The sequence below is a fragment of the Cimex lectularius genome, unplaced genomic scaffold, assembly GCF_000648675.2.
Source record: "Cimex lectularius strain Harlan isolate CLEC.00 unplaced genomic scaffold, Clec_2.1 scaffold2, whole genome shotgun sequence".
Lineage (NCBI taxonomy): Eukaryota > Metazoa > Arthropoda > Insecta > Hemiptera > Cimicidae > Cimex > Cimex lectularius.
In genome coordinates, this window is record NW_019394219.1 from 6,309,242 (window position 1) to 6,327,810 (window position 18,569).

Below are 18,569 nucleotides of genomic sequence, written 5' to 3' on the forward strand. Positions count from 1 at the left end.
TCAGGGCATTCCATTCACAGAGGAAATCGATGCCTTGAATGAAAAGGGGGAGCAGCAAGTGGCGTTACGCTGCACCTTAATTCATGTTGCTACCGTGCAACAGGTCGCAGAATCCCGACCAGCCTGCGGAGTCAGGAGATCGATCAAACTACTCCAAAATTGAAATGCATGTTTCCAAGAAATGTACTGTAATTTTTAATGAAATGGTTTTTGAAACCTATTTTCAACAATTTATCATCGTTGTCCTCGAACGACTGCCAGGGGAGCTATCAATCCTTTTGACATAGATAACAAGGGCTTTCACTCTAAATTTGTTTATTTTTGAGTTTTACCCATACCTAGCATAATTTAGCCCTGTTACTCATATTTAACAAGTTGCAAATTAAAAAAAAAAAAAAATATTTTCTATGAAAGGGCTTTGCTAGAGCAAAGCATTATGGCACCAAAACCACCTAGTGTGTCCTCCTTCAGGTTACAAAGATTTTTAATCTAATCGACGCCCAGCTGAGCACATTGGCCGTGCTGAGTAAACCGGGAGAGGACGTTTTATCTTCGTTTGCATTCACCTGGAGATGAAGAGATTGTAGGGTTGTAATTCTCAGAACATACCGATTTTCATCCCCTTGTACAGGAACGAGCTGGCTCTTGATGTTTGATACCCTCACATTTCATTTTATGTTTGATATAACGTTATAAATTGAATTTTTTCTGTATAATCACATATTAGTTATGCATTAGCTGCAGGCCTCAGTTTGTGATTATGTCATTTCTGTTCTTAGAGCTAGGTTCGTTTTGTTCCCTAGCGAAAGTATCCTCGACATCATATTTATTAAAATGCGTTTCACACAATTAAATAAAACATAAATAACTACAGAATAAATCTTACGTGAAATGGAAAACTAAGTTTGAAACAAGTCCTTATCAGTCGTATGGAGAGCTTGTTCTTTGACTCACGAAAGATCAACAACTCGAGGAAAAGACTTGGAATAATTTCTGTAATGGATCTTCAAATTTACTGTCATTATACATAGAATATTGTGGAATTTCTCCTTGAGGTCTTCGGGATGTAGTCAACACCTAATATTAAAACTAGCATCTCAAAAATTTGACACCATGGCACAACAGCTGACAGGATTGGTCAGACCAAGATTGGACATTAAAGTTAAAGTTATATTCACTATTTTTCGTGGTCCGCTTGACCAATTAATAACATTCAATTAATTAAGGTTTTAAGTTGAGATAAAAAAAGTCAGTCTCACGGGTTCGAATCCCGCTCGTGACACTGACTTTTTTTTATCTCAACTTAAAACCTTAATTAATTGAATGTTAAAGTTATAGTTTTTCTATGCCTATTGATATAAATAATAATACAATTTATTACATAAATGATAGCAGTTAGGTCGTTTCAGATCATCCTGATCTGCCTGTCACTGGTTTTGTCTGTTAGACACGTTTTTCCTTTTGGCCTTACGCCTATTATTTTTTACTGCCAATACAGTGGATTGAATTTGAATTTATTTGTTCTAAAAACGATGTTACCTATTATATATTGCACTTGCTTACGATGAATTTACAGTTTCGTCGTTCTATATGCGATAGCTTTGTCAGTGACTGGAAGGAAGGTCGAATCTTGCGTCTCCCTGCTTATAACCCTGACGGAAAAAAAACCGAAATGCGCCTGGCTCGAATTTCCTGCCAGGCAAACCCAAACAGCAAACACAATCCCAGAGCTTTTATCCCATTTTGTGGCTGGTAAATGCAGGCAAAGCTTAAAACATGAAATGCCATACTTCATGACTAAATTGTGACCAAAGAAAAGAAAACCGTACGGCAAAAATATATTCCTAGTTTTGTTGTGAACTTGTTTTCTGCGGTAAATCAACGTTGATGAGTTTTAATATCGACCCGATAACAATACTTCTAAATATACTGACTATTAGTAAGGTCAAAAAATCGTGTCATTTCCTCCTGTGGTCTGCGGGGTGATGAACCTATAATAGTCTTTACCGCTCATTTTGGTATGCTAAGAGTTGTTTTTCGGCGTTTCTCCATTTAGTAGGACTTTGGTATGGATGGAAGCTCATGACTCACATCAATGAGGATAGGCGATGATCGTTAAGAAACTAACTATAAAGCGGACGTCAAATGGTCAACTCCTCCTTCTGATCAAGGTTTGATTGTTATGCGTCAAATTTGGTATAAAATAGCATTGATAGTTAAAACACCTTACCACCATCTCTTACCATACCTTAAGTTATTCGCATCTGCTGTGGAACAGCAAAATTGGTGAACTTTCTGGGTAATATTTTCCGGAAAAAATAGCATCCCAAAACCTTACTGTTATCAGTTCACCTCGACCTAGTACACGCCATTCTGTTAAAGTTAAATAGACGGCAGTTCAAGAGTGAACAGACAGAAGGTTCTACAGCTCTACCTACAGTACAAAATACCTCCGTTGGATGCCGATGATTGCCTCGCCTTGTTTTTACCTTTTCCGCTCGTTGAACATGGCGAAAAATATATCAAATTTATAAAAATACAGACAACAGCGGTTATAGGCATGACAATGAGTATGACCAGAGATGCCCAAACGGAAATATATTACTGTAATTTGGTTTTTTCTTTTGGTTGGTAGGAAGTTGGGTCTTGCATCTCTACTTATATCCCTGACCAAAAAATCAAAACGCTCTGGACGAACTTAGGAATGTATTTGTGTCATGTAGTTGTTTCTTTCTTTGCTCAGTCAAATATACATCTACAGAGTTCTTATAAAGGTTCTAATGGGATTTTCATGTTTTAAGCTTTTCCTACATTTACCAGCCTCAAAATGGGATTAAAGCTCTGGGATTTAGGGTGATCTCTGGGAAATATGTATGTGCGTACAATATAAGATATGTATAATGTTCGGCATATGTATTGACCTACCAAGATAGTTTCATTTGCTGAAGTCTTGTTAGCTAAACACTCTACATTTGCTGAAGTCTTGTTGGCTAAACACTTTAGAAAAGTTTGAGAAAATATTTATTATTTATATCATATTAACAGAAAAAGTAACCTGTTATATAGCACAAAATAATACCAATTAACTAGAGTATAAAGGGTTTTGTTCATTTAGGTGTTAGTAGTCCGCTTGTCGTAGGTATTTTCTCGACCCAATCATACATTTTGAGTTTATCTGTAATGGCAACATTGTAAAATTTCATTTGTTTGTCCAAACATATTTCTATTCCCCTATTAATAGAATTCCACATTTGTTTCGAGAAGGCAATTGGAGAAGTACATAGCCTCGGAGACTTAACGACGCAAGACGCCTATTTTAAGAACAGACGAAGTTAGAAAAAGATATTGTTCGGGCTACACCTACCTAACTTGTAGATTATGTGAATATTGCAATATTTGGGATCGCATAAGAATATTGTGCGTATTTTTTTGTTAAACCTCGAGATACAAACGGAGGCGGCACGAGTGAAACTTTCATAAGCTATCGTAATGTATGTTGTAAACAATTAATAATTTTGTAGTTAGTTGTAATTCGTATTCCTACGATTTTTCCATGAAAATTATATCGCCTGAACATCAGTAAATAATAAATTTTAATGGACATTTAAGACTAGTTGTTCTTGAAAATTTTACTTTTTTTATTACTTTTTTCTGAGGCTGTCAATGCGTATAAAATGTTCGTACTACTATACGTATAAATCGTGTTTATGCAGTTTACTCGTTTTCTATCATTTCGGTCTGCCTATCCTTCCTGTTTCCATCCGACAGACACGTTTCGGCCTTTTAACGCCTCTTACAGAACAAAACAGCGAGAACGGGTGGACCAGGGATAGGAAAGTAGGAACCGACCCAGAGCTAGTCCCATCACACCGGTCGTTTCAACAAAAGTGGAAACTAAAAAAAATGATTCTTGACTTGTAAACAGTTCTTACTTAACTGATACATTTTCTCAAACTCGACCGATGTAACGGGTGCCGTAATCGGCAAGTGTAACCGAATGTTATGTAATTTGAAAATCAAAAGGATGGTTTCAAAGCCAGAGAAATGGCTCAATACTTTTTCACTCCCACTTGTATACTTTGAAACAAGAGGATTTAATCACATTCTACATACACGTTCCATATATAACCGTATTACATGATGCTGCTGATGGATTACATGGTACGAGTATTAATATTTTTAAAAAATGGGACAGCTCGATTATAAATATTTCAAATTATATTGACATGTATTTATTTTTTACTATTCGTCGTGCAACAGGACTGCGGGGTGATAAATCTCAAGTAAGGTCGTGTCATACGTACAGACTACCTTAGCTTATTTTGTCTGAGCTTTGTTTATTATAATCTTTTTTTTTCTTATATACGTGGTACTCGACAAAATAACACATAGTGAAACATTAGACACATGACAGATGAAAGCCTCTTCTCAGAGGTGAACCATGATGATGGCAGGTTAACCTCACAGACCACAGGAAAGAATTTCTCAGGTTTGAGATTGGCTGGCATTATCAGGTATTGAGGTGAAAAAGCACCCTGCTTAGAATAGTAAAGTTATTTTTAGGCTAGAATGCAACAATAATTGAAATTTCTTCTTGAGGTCTGACGGGGTGATGACTTGGTAAGTTGTTCCGTCGTTCTGATCTTCTATCCTCGTTTGTTTTCCGGCGTTACACATCTACATAGTTGGTCTTTTGTTTGGATGTGTCAGACGCGTTTCGGAATTTTTTTTAGGGTTATAAGCAAGGCGACGCTAGAAAATAAATTTCCTTTCAGGCAAATGTCAGGTGGATGGATAAAAATCTCGGATTCAGTGTTATCAAATATAATTAACAGATTTAATTTGTTTAAATTATTCAGCAATATATTTTTGATATTTCCATATTTTGAATTGATGAAATTAAAAAATCTGAAGATGCGTCCGACTGACCCTAGCGTTGTAGCTCTTGACTAGAAGGAAGTTAGTGTCAGACGTATTTCGGCATTTTTTGGTCAGGTTATAAGACCGGTGAGGCGAGAAAACACACTTCCTTCAGGTAAAAACCCACCGGATGGACCAGAATATTCTATGCTTTATCAAAATCTAATTAATATATTTTTCTCACTTTATTCAGTAATATATGTAGGGAATTAAAGGTCTCCCACAAATAAAAAGATAAAGATTTAAAGTTTATTGGTAAAGAACACATAAACAAAAGTAAAAGGATAACTAGTTAACATTAAAATACATTAGCGTAAAAAGAAACGTGTTCGTAGGACCGCGTGGTGGTAACAACTCAAACTGTCAGCTGGGGTCCAGATAGAGGGGAGAGACAGAGTTCCCGCCATGTAGGGCCTCCGTTGACGTAGTGGCGGTGAACATCCTACATATATAGTGCATATGTTGAATGAAAAAATTATAAAATTTAGAACTAGAAAAAAGGAATATAAGCAGGGCGAAGCATGAAATTTATTCCCAGGTTTTTAATGGCGGTTTTTGCCTAAGCGCTTTTAACAAAACAAACACAGCGAGGATAGACAGTCCAAAATAATATCGGAAACTACCAAATTATGTTTATTGAGTTAAGGGGAGCAGTCTGCCCAAAAATAAAAAAATAGGAAAATGTGTCCAAAATAACAATTTGTTTTTTAAATTGGAAGAGTGGAAGTATCTGAAATAACAGTGTAAACCTAATTACCACCAACACCATATGCGGGTTCATCAGCTTCAAAGTCCTTCTTCTAACCTTGGACAGGCCGTGCTCCTTTTTTTTCTTTGCTTCTTTGGTTGAGGCCATAAATCGGACTTAACTTCTTTTCAGCCTAAACAGATCAGGCTCCCTAAGTTTTTACCAGAGCTGTGTACTCCAGTAGAATCTGGACAAGAAGAAATTGGAATTATTGAAGTAGAAGCACTGGCACTGGAGACATTGCAATGATTCTGCCCTGGGTCTGATTTTTTTCTTCAAGCTTCCTATTCGATTCACTTTCTTGCCATAGATAATTAGTACACCTAGCTAAAAAAATTTTCCTCAACGAAACTAGACATTGAGCGACCGCTCCATCATAAGAAACTCCAAACTGCTCTCATGTAAAATTTACTTTTATAACATTTTTATTCATGTTGGTACCTTTTTCTACAAAACTCTTGAATAGATTTCAAAGTATTTTTGTTTGTTTGCTTCAACATATCAACGGATGTATTTGGATAATACAGTTTTTTGATTAATTCGGTAGGAAATTTTTAAAGGTTTTGGAAAAAAGACCTTTTACCTGTAGCTTTTGGCTGTTTGTAAAAAATAGACGAGTAGGTTTTAACAATTTTCAAAATTAAAATTCCTTAGCAAAATAGAGTTTCATGGGGGAGGGCTGGCTGCACGATCTGTCACAGTCTGTTTTTCTTCATCGCTTGCTTATTTCGTTACTCTTGGCACAATTTGAGTACATATATCCATAACAATAGAACGTATCGATTTTTCCAAAATGTAGTGAATTTGTAATCCAAATTCTGCAGCTTTTGTCGTAAACGAGTTGAAGACTTAACCGCCAATCCTCAAGAACCATTTTACGTGTGATGTGTAATTTAGCCTGTTGATGAACCTTAACCGTTTCATACTTTTGAATTGTATACATATTTATTTATGAGTGTGTATTACGTACATATACTACAGCGGGTAATTGTTTACCGAGAATATTTGATTGATGCTTGATTAAAAAGGCTGTGCTATTTTAAGAGCGCTTTCTAAGAGCTTATGGTTGGTACTTGTAGTAGGCCGGTCTTTCCGGAGGAAGTGGTTGCAACGGTAGTATTTGTACTAGTTTGTTGTGTAGATCCAAAACAGTCTGCCAGTAGATGCCATGTTGATTCGTATCTTTCTCAGATGTCCACTGAGTCTGCAATGTCCCAATGTCAAGAAAGCAGTTGTGAATATAAGTTTCTTCCTGTTTCTCTTAATGTAACGAGTTCCTTAGATTGTATTTATATCCAGCTAGTGATTAGCTTTTCACATCACTTAATCCTGTTGAATGAATGAATTCTTTTGAAACAGAAGGTGTCCTGTGTGCGGTGAGGCGCTTTTATTGCCAGTTCATCCATTTATTCATTTCCCTAGATTCCTGCATGTCTTGACGACTTAACACGAAACAAATAAGGTTAGGTGGCTTTCGATTGTACTATGACTTTAAATTCTGCCTCTACTCTAATTTCTTGTTTTATACTCAGAATGTTCCTAGTTTTTCATTGTTCGTTATTTTTCTTTCAGACGGGGACTTTCAAACGGTCCGTCGTTTAGACGATCTCCAAGGCCATGCGAAGGCCCGCCTCTGCACCACCTCTCGCCCCATCACCTGCCACCGAGCGTCACTACCATCACGATATCGAAGGATGACGCGACAGGGTACGGGATGAAAATCTCCGGTGACAATCCTGTCTACGTCCAATCGGTGAAAGCAGGTAAAGTACCATCTTACAAAAAGTACGTTGGACCTTGGATTGGCGAAACAAAATTTCGGTTTTTGTTGCAGGCGGTGCAGCGGAAAGAGCAGGACTTCAAAGCGGGGACACCATTATAAAAGTGAGTTTTTTTATATTTTTGAATATTGCTTATTATTTACCTCACTTTTGTAGGTCTTGAGCGAAAGCAGTATTGCTCGGGTGCAACCCTAGAGGTAGCCCAGGCATTCGACCGGGTATGGGCACCCAGTTTAACTGTGGAAACTCAATATGATTCTTCCATATATCTTTTACCTTATCCTCCGACTTTGCGTGTCTGTCAGAGAACATCCCTTTCCTTTTATAGTTCGGTAAAATCTGGAGTCCCCCAAGGAAGGCTGACATTCCTACTTTTTTAAACACAGTCATCTCCAAATTTGACGAAACACGGCTATCCTCCCTTGTTCAGCCCATCTGTTGTATGCTTCTGTCTCAATTCACCTTACCCTCAGTAAAAGACTGGTATCGCAAATGGAGAATCAGAGTGAACGAAAGCATATGTGCCAAAGTCACTTTCCTACTAAGAAAGTTTTTTGGTCCTCTATTACTGGATGACATACTGATACCGACTGCTGACATAGTACGATACCTGGGTCTGTACATTGATAAAATATTTACGTGGAACCCACCCTCACTCTTACTGAGACTACTCGACCCACGATCTCACCTCAACCTTAACAGTAAACCGACTAATCACAAAACTCATTCGTCCTATAGGACCTACTGAGCGGAAGTTTGGGCTCAACCAAGCATTCCAATTCATCCTGTTTCGAGTCTCTCCGTTCCAAAATCCTAAGAAAAATCCTTAATGCTCCTTTTATTAACAGCAATAAAAACATTCACACTATCCTCCATATTACATTCGTTCAAGACCTTGCACGAACACGTTATCAGAAATAACATTATACTCGTTCTGTACACCCAAACCATCTCGTCCAAAAACTTTCCACACTAACCTTATCTGGAAATCCTCCACGTCGGCTGAAGAAGAGGCAATGGCCTAGAAATTGTGTGTGTGTTTGATTAAATTTACTTATTGCAACTAGCGTAAAAAAAAAAAAAAAAAAAAAAAAAAAAAAAAAAAAAAAAAAAAAAAAAAAAAAAAAAAAAAAAAAAAAAAAAACTTTGGTAGGGCTTGTTTAAAAAAAAAACCCTGTTTTATGTTTCAGGTCAACGGCATCAACGTTACGAATCTCACCCATACCGAAGTCGTAGAACTAATTAAAGGTATGGTTTTTTCCCATTGAATAAAGCTTTTTTTAAGTAGTACCATAATTGATTCATAACCAAAACAACTAAAGGAAGTGACTTTCTTATCTACATTCCTTAGGAATTAATGGACGCTTACAATTAGAAGAAAAGAGAGAGATTCACGTTCAGTATAATACGTTAATAAAAGAACAAGTTAATTTTTTACTTGACATAATTAGGTTTTAATCTATCAGATTTCGTCAAACATTATAATGTTAACTAACTGCCAAGCCTGTTTTTTTATTAAATTGACCAACAGTCAATTGACTCTTAAATAATCGGTACGGTAAATATTATTAATCGATTTAATCAGAAAAAAAAACAGAATACTTCATTATGAAACAATCGCGGAATTAAATCGTGGTAGTCGTTCCATTGCATTGAGAGTCGTCAAGCTCCGGGGCTTTGAATAAAAATGAAAGTGAAATTCTTAATCTAATTCTAATATATGCAAAAAATATTATTGTTGTTTTCCTTTGGGTATCTGCTTTATCTGTTAGTTAATCTGGATACTTCATAAATTGGTCAAGTGCCTGTTTTTGTTTATACAATCGATGCTTAAATTGAATTGTTTAAATTGTGTTAAAGTAAAAACTATGAGTATGCCTACATAAAAATTGGGTTATATTATTACAATTATATAAAAAAGTTCCACATTCAGATTTTAAAGTTCTGCCAGGGTAGTCTTATACTAATTTTCCAGCGTAGGTTTTCTCTCCTGTCGAATATTTGCACAGTTAAAAGGTGGCCTATGACTTTTTTTTACCCAGTATTGCTCACACTCCCAGATCTATTCAAGCCCAGATGGGTCATGTCCGTTCTTTTGTCAGCACTGAACACAGAAAGCGCACGTCACAAAGATTTCGGGGTCACCAAAGCCAAGCGAGTGCCAAAAGCCATGCGTCCCTCTTTCCTGTAAACAGTGGACATCTGAGATCGAAAACTCAAGAAGACCGTGTGCTGTAGAAGTAGAAACTTATCTAGTTGAAATGATTGATCAGTGTTTTCAGTGATTTTGTTGAAATATTATATTTTTCAGAAAGTTAATTTGTACCCCTTCCATTCGAATGTGTTGCCTTCATTGTAAAAAGTCAAATAATCAAGGCCTTTATACGTCAAAAGATCCATGTAAGTAGTTTTACAAATAATCAGGATCTTGTTATGGTCTAGAATGAAAAAACAAATTCAGTTGTGATTGCCAAGCTTTCTGCCTATTTTAAGGCCATCTTAAAGTTAAAACAATTTTAAATATATGTCCCCCTTGGCGTAATTAATTTTTAATAGATTAAGTCAAATTTCTTTAGACCAACTCAGTCCCATTATCACCAAGGACTGTAACACTATGTCCTAAATAGGCGCAATAGTGTTACAGCCCTTGGCTATGTTGGGTCTAAGTGAGTCTTGAAAAAATTTAAAACCATCTATTAAAAAGTTAATTATTTTGCTCTGATAATGACCTTAAAATAGGTCGAAAGCTTGGCGGTAACAATTGAATTTGTTTCTTCAACCTGGACATATCAGTCAGTATCCAGATTATTTTTGAGTTAAAAAGTGGTCGATACGTCTTACACTTTAACTAGTTTTACAGCACTAATACTGACTAGTGGATATCCAATTATTTCCACTGCTAAAACACATAGGTAAATTTAAATAGCCAAGATTTTATAATTTTAGGAAAACAAAAGAAATAGAATAATCTAGTAAATAAACCGCAGATGCAGACTAGTATTTAATTAATCCGACATTCAGATTGAACAGTTAATCTCACATTAATGGCTTACACTTATTCTTCTGTAAATCCAAAGGTATTGCGAAACATTTAATCTTGCAGTACTTCCCATAAGTGGTTCACTTCTCGCACGTATAGAAATTTTTCCCTCATGAATAGCGTGGAAAATTGTAAAGGAGTGGTTCAGATAATTGTGGAACGGTCACGCCACCATTAAAAACGCATTGTTTATATAAGTAAAAAGTAGAAGAAATAGGGCATGCGTGATAGTAAATTTAGAAGAATATGTACACATTAATCACTTACTAGTTTTTAAAAATGGCACTGGCAGATAGTCATTTTGTTGCAAGTAAATGTACTGTTAAAAAATTGAACCAGGCCTCATTACATTCGACAATTGGGACATTAAAAACAATTGGGATTTACAAGTTTTAATATTGGTACAGTTGAAATTTAATTTAACATTTAAACTTAATCTCGTCTGCGATCATCCTTGCCCATCCTCCCTTACTGGTTGACCTGTAGTTTTTTAATAAACGTAAATATTTTTGCTGAGTGAAATTGCAGCAAAACTTAAACAAATGACTGTATATTTCTTTTGGTGATTAATCGTGTTATTGCTTGTACAATTTGAAAGGGATAACTAACTGCATACGTTTACATACATACAAATCTGGCATACTGTACCTGAACAGGTAATTAAATTTAAATAGGTCTTAATATTACAGAGTTTTCTTTTAAAGGTGTTATTTTATCTTGGGGTCTGATAAACCTGTAGTTAGGTCGTTTCTGTTTGTTCGTTTTTGGTCTCCCAACCTCTCCTGACAGACCAAAACAGCTAGCCTGTCAAAAACGAACAAATTGTATGATATTCTTTCATGGCTCACTTATCAAAGGTAGAGGGAGTGGTGCAGGAATCTACATACCTAAATTAGGAATCAGCATCTCCTCCCCTCTTGGTAATAACACCTCCGTTTTCCAGGCGGAAATCTGGGCAATTAATGTGTGTTGTAGAACACTTGTGGAAAATGAAATTAAGGGGAAGGATATTAGAATTTTTTCTGACAGTCAGGCTAGTCTTAGGTCATTACAAAAAGATTTGTCAACCTCAAGACTGGTGGAGGAAACCGTAGATCTTATCAATAGGATCTCTTCCAGGTTTGAGAACAAGGTAACCCTTGTATTGATACTCGCTCACAAAGGACAGCATGGGAATGAAAAGGCGGATGGCCTGGCCGATGACAATTATTGGACTAATTGATGAGGAAAATTGATCATATTTTCGACACTTTTTGAGGTCTGGACAGTGGTGATCCTGTAGTTTCGTCCTTTCCAGGATGATGGTCTCACGAATCTTCATCATTTTGTCAGGGTTATAAGCAGGCTGAGGCAATACGCGATAGGCTGACCAACAATGATCAAACGACAGAATTTCTTTCCTTGTTAACAGATCATCTTGATCAGAAAATGTCCAAACTACAAAGTACTTTTTGGTCGTATCCCATCATTGTCCCTTGCCAGTTTTGTTCTGTAGTTTCGAATTTTTATCTGCCTTCGACCGGCTTTTAAGCCTCACCAAAATTTGAAGATGCCCAAACGCGTCTAAACGCATCAGCGAGCATAAGGAGTCAAAGATGATAACTGATGTTCAAAATACAGACTCATGGTTCCCCATGGACCCCAAGGAGAAATCTCACAATATTTGATCACAGTTTAACCGAAACTTTATGAAAACACTCAATATGCTGAAATAGGCTTAAAAATAATAAACTAAGACAAAATAAAGTTCGGTCTGCAGAAGAGAAATCGCAAAATTATATCTACTAAATTTACAGCGATTGTCTCATATGAGACAGTTATTTAAAATTGAGGTTAACGGGAACTTTTATGAAAGGACTAGAAAGGGTAATGCACGGTGATAAATTAATGTCAACTCGAACCGCCACACGCATCACCTTTCCATCATGTTTAAAACATACATTCCTGGAAACTTAATACATCCATTAATGCACGGAAAAGGCAACGGTTATAACTTTACATCTGAATTTATTTGAATATATTTTTTTGTAGCCACACATTAAAAAAATTATATTTTGTAATCGATTTACCCATTGTTATTTCTAGACATATGGTCAGCGTCGAGAAAAAACGTCCCATTCTTGTGCATTAAACCGTAATGCCCTTATGGGAGTGAGTGACCTCACTCTACAAAATCAAGAATATTGTTCTACATTGTTTGTAACGTTATTTGAACTAGATCAAAATTTAAGTAATATGTAAAAATTGTGATGTTTTATTGTAATCTAGCATGATTTGAATTTATAGTTTGTAGACCTGCCTCGACCTCCTTATACCCTGACCAAACACATAAAAACTATAAAATAAAATCTAATAGTTTAGAATGTTCCTAGTGGTAATATTTCACGTTTTAGGTAAAACGTAGGTTCACAAAAATGGGTTACTACATCAAACAAAAATTATCAAAACATAAAACATGTATTACATATTTTTCTTGATGTCTGTGGGGTGATAGGTTTGGTTGAATACTGTGCCTATCCTGATATTGTTTTTATGAGATTCGTTTCGGCATTTCGCTGTCTTCACCTATCCATCAGGGTCATAAGCAGGGTGAGGCAAGACTCGAATGACCTAAACAGCGAGGATAGACTGACCATAATCAAACAGGGGTGATAGGTTTGGTTGAATACTGTGCCTATCCTGATATTGTTTTTATGAGATTCGTTTCGGCATTTCGCTGTCTTCACCTATCCATCAGGGTCATAAGCAGGGTGAGGCAAGACTCGAATGACCTAAACAGCGAGGATAGACTGACCATAATCAAACAGGGGTGATAAACATGTAATTTGGTTCTTTCGGTGTTCTTCGGACACATTTCAACATTTGGTCATCTTCAATGGTTTGTCACGATATAAACAGGGTGCGGCAAGACGATAACGATCTAAACAGTGATGATAGGCTGGCCAAAATGATCAAACGAATAACAAATAGGATTTCTTTGCCTTCCGATCATCCAAGTCTGACGAAATTTCACCATCGGTTGGTCAGCGTTTTAAGTAGGGTGAGACAAAACCAAAGATATCGATGGTAGCCAGCCTGCCCGGAAACGAACAAAGCACAAAATTTTTTCGTATAACTTCAAACTTTCAAAGAAAAATACGATTAAATACAAGTTAATAACTGATCAAATAATTTATTAATTAATATTAGTAATTTTTTGGGCAGTTTTAGACAAACTTTGAAATATATTGTTGAAAGGCTGCGAACCTGTTGTTTGGTTCTTTTCTTTCATTCTGGTCTGAACGCATTTCGCCAACTTCGGCTGTGAGTTTAGGTGTATAAGCAGGGCGAGGCAAGACACAAACTTCATCCTGACGAAAACCAACACGCGTCTGACCGACCGGTGGACAATTAGTTCATTTGTGAGCATTGTTAGAATTAGCACGTGTGTATATTCGTTGATGTTCAAGTACATTGAATCCGGTTATCTTCTATTTTTATATTTTTTTAAGTATTCTTTTGAACATGATAATAACAACTGTTAATCATTTTTTATCGTTGAAATACAATTGAGATTGAAAAATAAATTTAATTCCAGCTAAATTCAATTAAATTTATATCTATCTAATACGATGTATTAATCATTCAAATAGCTTCTATTTCTAAAATAATAACCTTTAATAAAGGTCGGGCTTTAAAATTATATTGATTTATTCTTGTGAGAGATAGTTTATTTAAAAGTTATTAGGATGTTCTTACCGTGTTGGAGCGGTTTTAAGGAGTGTTTTGAAAAGTGTGGGCGAGGATCCGCCTTCAAACGGATGAATATAAATTCTAAGTCAACTTTGCCTACTTTGGCTTGCAGAAATACTTTTATCATCCAGCCCTGAGTCAGAGAGTGTTTATGTTAAACACCATTGAAAAGGCTTGTGTTGTAATGCCATTTTGATTTAAATAATGGCAAGTATTCCATTACGACTTCCACTTTTAGTTTCAGCCCTTTAAAGAAAGCCGGTTTTATTTAGGCCCCTGGGAGCATTGTCAGCACGCGGAAGTCGGGTTTTGTTCTATTTTTATTGATTGTCAAGAAAGGGGATTGCAAATAAACCGTTATCCAGGAATAATTCACAGACACAACTATAAAAATGCGTTCTCCAGCTAAATATCTCCCAACGTGACAAGCCAAATATCAAAGTTGTTGGATAATAATTATCATAATAATCCTGTAATAATTATGTGATTACAGTTCAGGCACACCTTCCTGGAATAAAACATTGATTATATCACTGTGATATTACAAGAACTCCCGTTTTGAATATTTATATATTGCTTATAGATTAAATTTAAGAGCAAATTCTTGTTTTTTTTTGTTTTTTACTAAAAAGATTTTGTAGAAAACAAACGGCGTAAACTTCCTGGATTTGTTTAGGTTCCGCTTCTACTCCCTTGTACGACCACGGAAGAGAAACAGAGTTAGTGTGTATGTTGTTTTTATCTTTCTAAAGTAAACGACAGAACTCGGTTTTAGATGGGCGAACAGAATCATTGGGATAAGATAGATGATTTCATGTACAAAATTATAAACAAATATAAAACTGGTAATAAAAAAGTATCAAAAATGACAATAGCCGAGGTTGTCAGGAGTTCTCATCCATGTGAAAAAAGAAAAGAAATTGAATGCAACCCAAAAATAATTATAGGGACCAAACATTTAAACTCGACTGATATCAAAACAGAAAATAAAATTTATTTCTTGTTAAAAAAAATCAAGAAAATAAAAGATTTAGGGGATTATTCTGAAATATACTACAAAAGATTAAAATAAAAGTAAATGCGTAATAAATGGTGTTCGGAAATACAATTTTTCCCCGGTGTTTTTTATTGAACAACGACACAAAAATTGTATAATTATTTTAATTGTTATACTATCTAATTCTATCTATAGTATATGTCTATAATTATCAGTATTCCCCAATTCATATAATCCAGTCTTAATTGCCTATGTCTGTCCTTAGCCCCTAGCCTTTTCTTCATTGTTCATTTTGATAAAAATGTATCATTTTATCCTTAGGACGCAATCCATTTTTGCCCCATTCCTTTGAACCTACAACTATGCCATCACCTTACGTTCCTCATCCAACAATTCCACTCCTGAAAAGCAAAGAATTTTCTTCTTCATTATTTCCGAGGTCAATAAATTAGGTAAACGGGATGACTGAAGCTCTAGGACCCTTTAATACATATCTAAAATGTAGAAAAAAGCAAAAAACATGGATTGGTAGACAGTCTTGAACATTAATCGTGTAAGTCGGGGTGTTACTGGGAAGCTTAAACTCTTTTTTTTTTTTTTTTTTTTTTTTTTTTTTTTTTTTTTTTTTTTTTTTTAAAGAAACTTCAATTTAAAAAAAAAAGTGCAGCTTTCAATATCGTCAAAAAAACGTATCCCCAAACCTGGCAGCCATAGGTGCTCTTTACCTTCTTTTTCTTGTTCTTATTAGCTATGTATTTAGACCGAATGAAATTTAAGCCAAAAAAGAGCCTGTCGTGTTGGTTTGGTCCAGTAATGGCTGTACGAAAGAGACGGAGAAAGATCCACTGCATTTATATGTCGACACTATTTCAATTATTTGTCCATTATAATTCCAAACCTCGTACCTGCTGCAGCGGCCACGATCCTTCCGGAAAATCCAGATTGTCTCTAAGTTTCCGTGTCAATATAAATTTCCAACTGATTAAATATGTATAGAATAGTATATGTACCGCCGAAGCAAGTACATAATTGGGGACCGATTATCCCTTTTGGGATTGAACGATTAGATTTTCATAAACAGAAAAAGAATTTGTATTCGGACCGAGACGGATCTTTACGTAAAGTAATCGTGTTCGAACGAACGTGAACGCTGTTATAAATTACGCGGACGATGATTTTTTTTATTTTATTAATGTTATTCACTTCACATCCCAGATGATCTGAGGAATCCAAACGAGACTTCAAGGCGACCAATGATGTTTATTTCATGTGAATTTCTTTCGTAGAACTATAAATTTTAAAAAATAAATAAATAAGTATATTAAGTTCATGGTTAACACGAGGTAATTGAAATGATAAACGTATTTCGTTAATTAAAATTAGTACTATTTTTTAATTAACTTTCGGTAAAATGCGAGATTTCTCGTTGACATCTGCATTGTGTTGAACCTGCAGTTCGGTCCTTTCGATCAGGCCGACGACGTTTCGCCAGCCTTAGCCGTAGGTCAGGGACATAAACAGGGCGAGGCAAAAACGAGCATTCTTTCAAAACAGCGAGGAGAGGCAGATTACATTGTCATAGATCATAGGAAATTGTGAGATTTTTCTTGACGTTTACGGAGTGATAAACTTGTCGTTTGGTTGTTTCCGATGTTGCTGTCAGACACGTTTCAGGATTGGCCCATCTTCAGCGGTTGGTCAAGGTATAAGCAGGGTGAGAAAAGATAAGAGCATCTTTCCAAGCGAAAACCTAGCCCCTGACAAACGAAATCGGCGAGGATAAGTTATAATACATGTTGATCGAAAAAGACAAAACCACGGGATTTTCACGTTAAAGGTTGTTATAGCTACCGTTGCTAGTTTGGTACGATGACCTAGCCTAATGTTCATGGAGAGGTGAGACTTAAATTGTTCTACAGCTTTTTTTTTTATTTTTGCGCCCGGCCGATAAACGATTGTACATTTTAGTTGGCTCTTTTGTAATAATGCACTTAGATTGAACGATGGACCCAGTCTATTTGTAGTTCATCGGAAATGATCAAATTTTTCTGTAAGGTCTGCAGTGTGACAAACCGATTTTTCTTAGTTGGTCATATGTTGGGCTTAAAATCCGTTGTAAATAGTTCGCTCGTTTGTACCATTGAACCGACAAGAACAAGTCGCCCGTTTCTGTTAGCATTAGAGAAAAGTTTCGAAGATCGTGGACCATGATTCGCGTTCAGCATAAAGTTTATCTTCTGTCCTAACAAAAGTAAAACATTTTATTTTGTCAAAATTATATTACGTTAAGTGTACATTACGTGCCCAAACAGTATAAAATAAAGACAACCCAAAAAACTTTGTTAGTTGAAAAGCTTATTGATGGAACTTTCATTCTCCATTGTTTTCACAAATCGAGTGTACTCGTAATTTTGTTCTCTTTAAACGTGCCCAAACCGCAGTGAAATTTGTTCTTGCTACGCTGATAAAGAAAGGGTTACCTCAAATTTCTAATTTTTATAATCTGTTATTGGCAGAAGACAACCATGTGCAAAATATAGGGAGCAATTTAAATTTAAATTCCCTCAGTTTTTGTAGAGTATTTCTTGTGAGATTTATCGTTGATTCCGACCATAGACATAGCCTCGCTCAAGAAGCCATCATCATCGGTTGATTTGTTGTAGTTGGAGAAACATTCTTTCAGAACGGCGTGGGTCGGACCACGGATGAGAAAGAGCCAACTCCTGGTTCATCATTCCAAGACCTCAATAATTAAAATCGCAATGTAATAACTCCTTTTTGTAGTTCTGATTATCTTATGCGACACTCAGAAGGCTTATTTGGAATAGTGAAAATTATTAATTTTAAATAGTATACATACACTGACAGGCAAACATGCAATATAATTTGATTTGTATATATTAATCAACCTCACGTTTTATAACGTTTAATAGTTTGTCTTTGTTTAAAAAAGTAAAAAAAAAACAATGTAAATTGCTAAGGGGGGAAAAAGACGGTCAGATAAAATTTGTTTTAATTTTGTTTTAGATTTTTAATTAACATTTCAATATTGCGAATTTCCTCCTCTTGCCTCAATTACATCTCGAAGACGCCTCGGCATACTTTCTACCAGTCTGGAAATGTCTCTTTGCTGGAGGTTAGCCCAGTCTTCACGAACAGTCCTTTCAAGGTAGCGGAGTGTTTCAGGAAGTTATGGATGTACTCTTATTCGTCTTTTGAGGTTCTTCCATAAATGTTCGATGGGTTCAAGTCCGGAGAACGGGCTGGCCAGGCTAAGACCCTGATGTTATGCTGTTGAAGGTACGTTTGTACTATGCAAGCGACATTTGGACGGGCATTATCGTGCATTAG

At 35.9% G+C, this 18,569-nt stretch overlaps 1 protein-coding gene and 1 long non-coding RNA gene across 6 annotated transcripts in view; one reads left to right on the forward strand and one right to left on the reverse strand.

Annotated features, from left to right (window-relative positions):
- The window catches only part of LOC106666713, a 62,229-nt gene that overhangs the window by 24,102 nt on the left and 19,558 nt on the right, over window positions 1-18,569 (reverse strand). The gene's annotated exons all lie outside the window — the stretch shown is intronic.
- The window catches only part of LOC106666708 (rho guanine nucleotide exchange factor 11), a 237,147-nt gene that overhangs the window by 14,316 nt on the left and 204,262 nt on the right, over window positions 1-18,569 (forward strand). For all 5 annotated transcript variants that reach the window (XM_014394066.2, XM_014394068.2, XM_014394070.2 and 2 more), the window contains exons 2-4: window positions 7,241-7,431; window positions 7,503-7,552; window positions 8,640-8,697. In XM_014394066.2, the coding sequence (XP_014249552.1) occupies window positions 7,241-7,431; window positions 7,503-7,552; window positions 8,640-8,697 (299 nt within the window). The remainder of the gene's footprint in view (window positions 1-7,240; window positions 7,432-7,502; window positions 7,553-8,639; window positions 8,698-18,569) is intronic.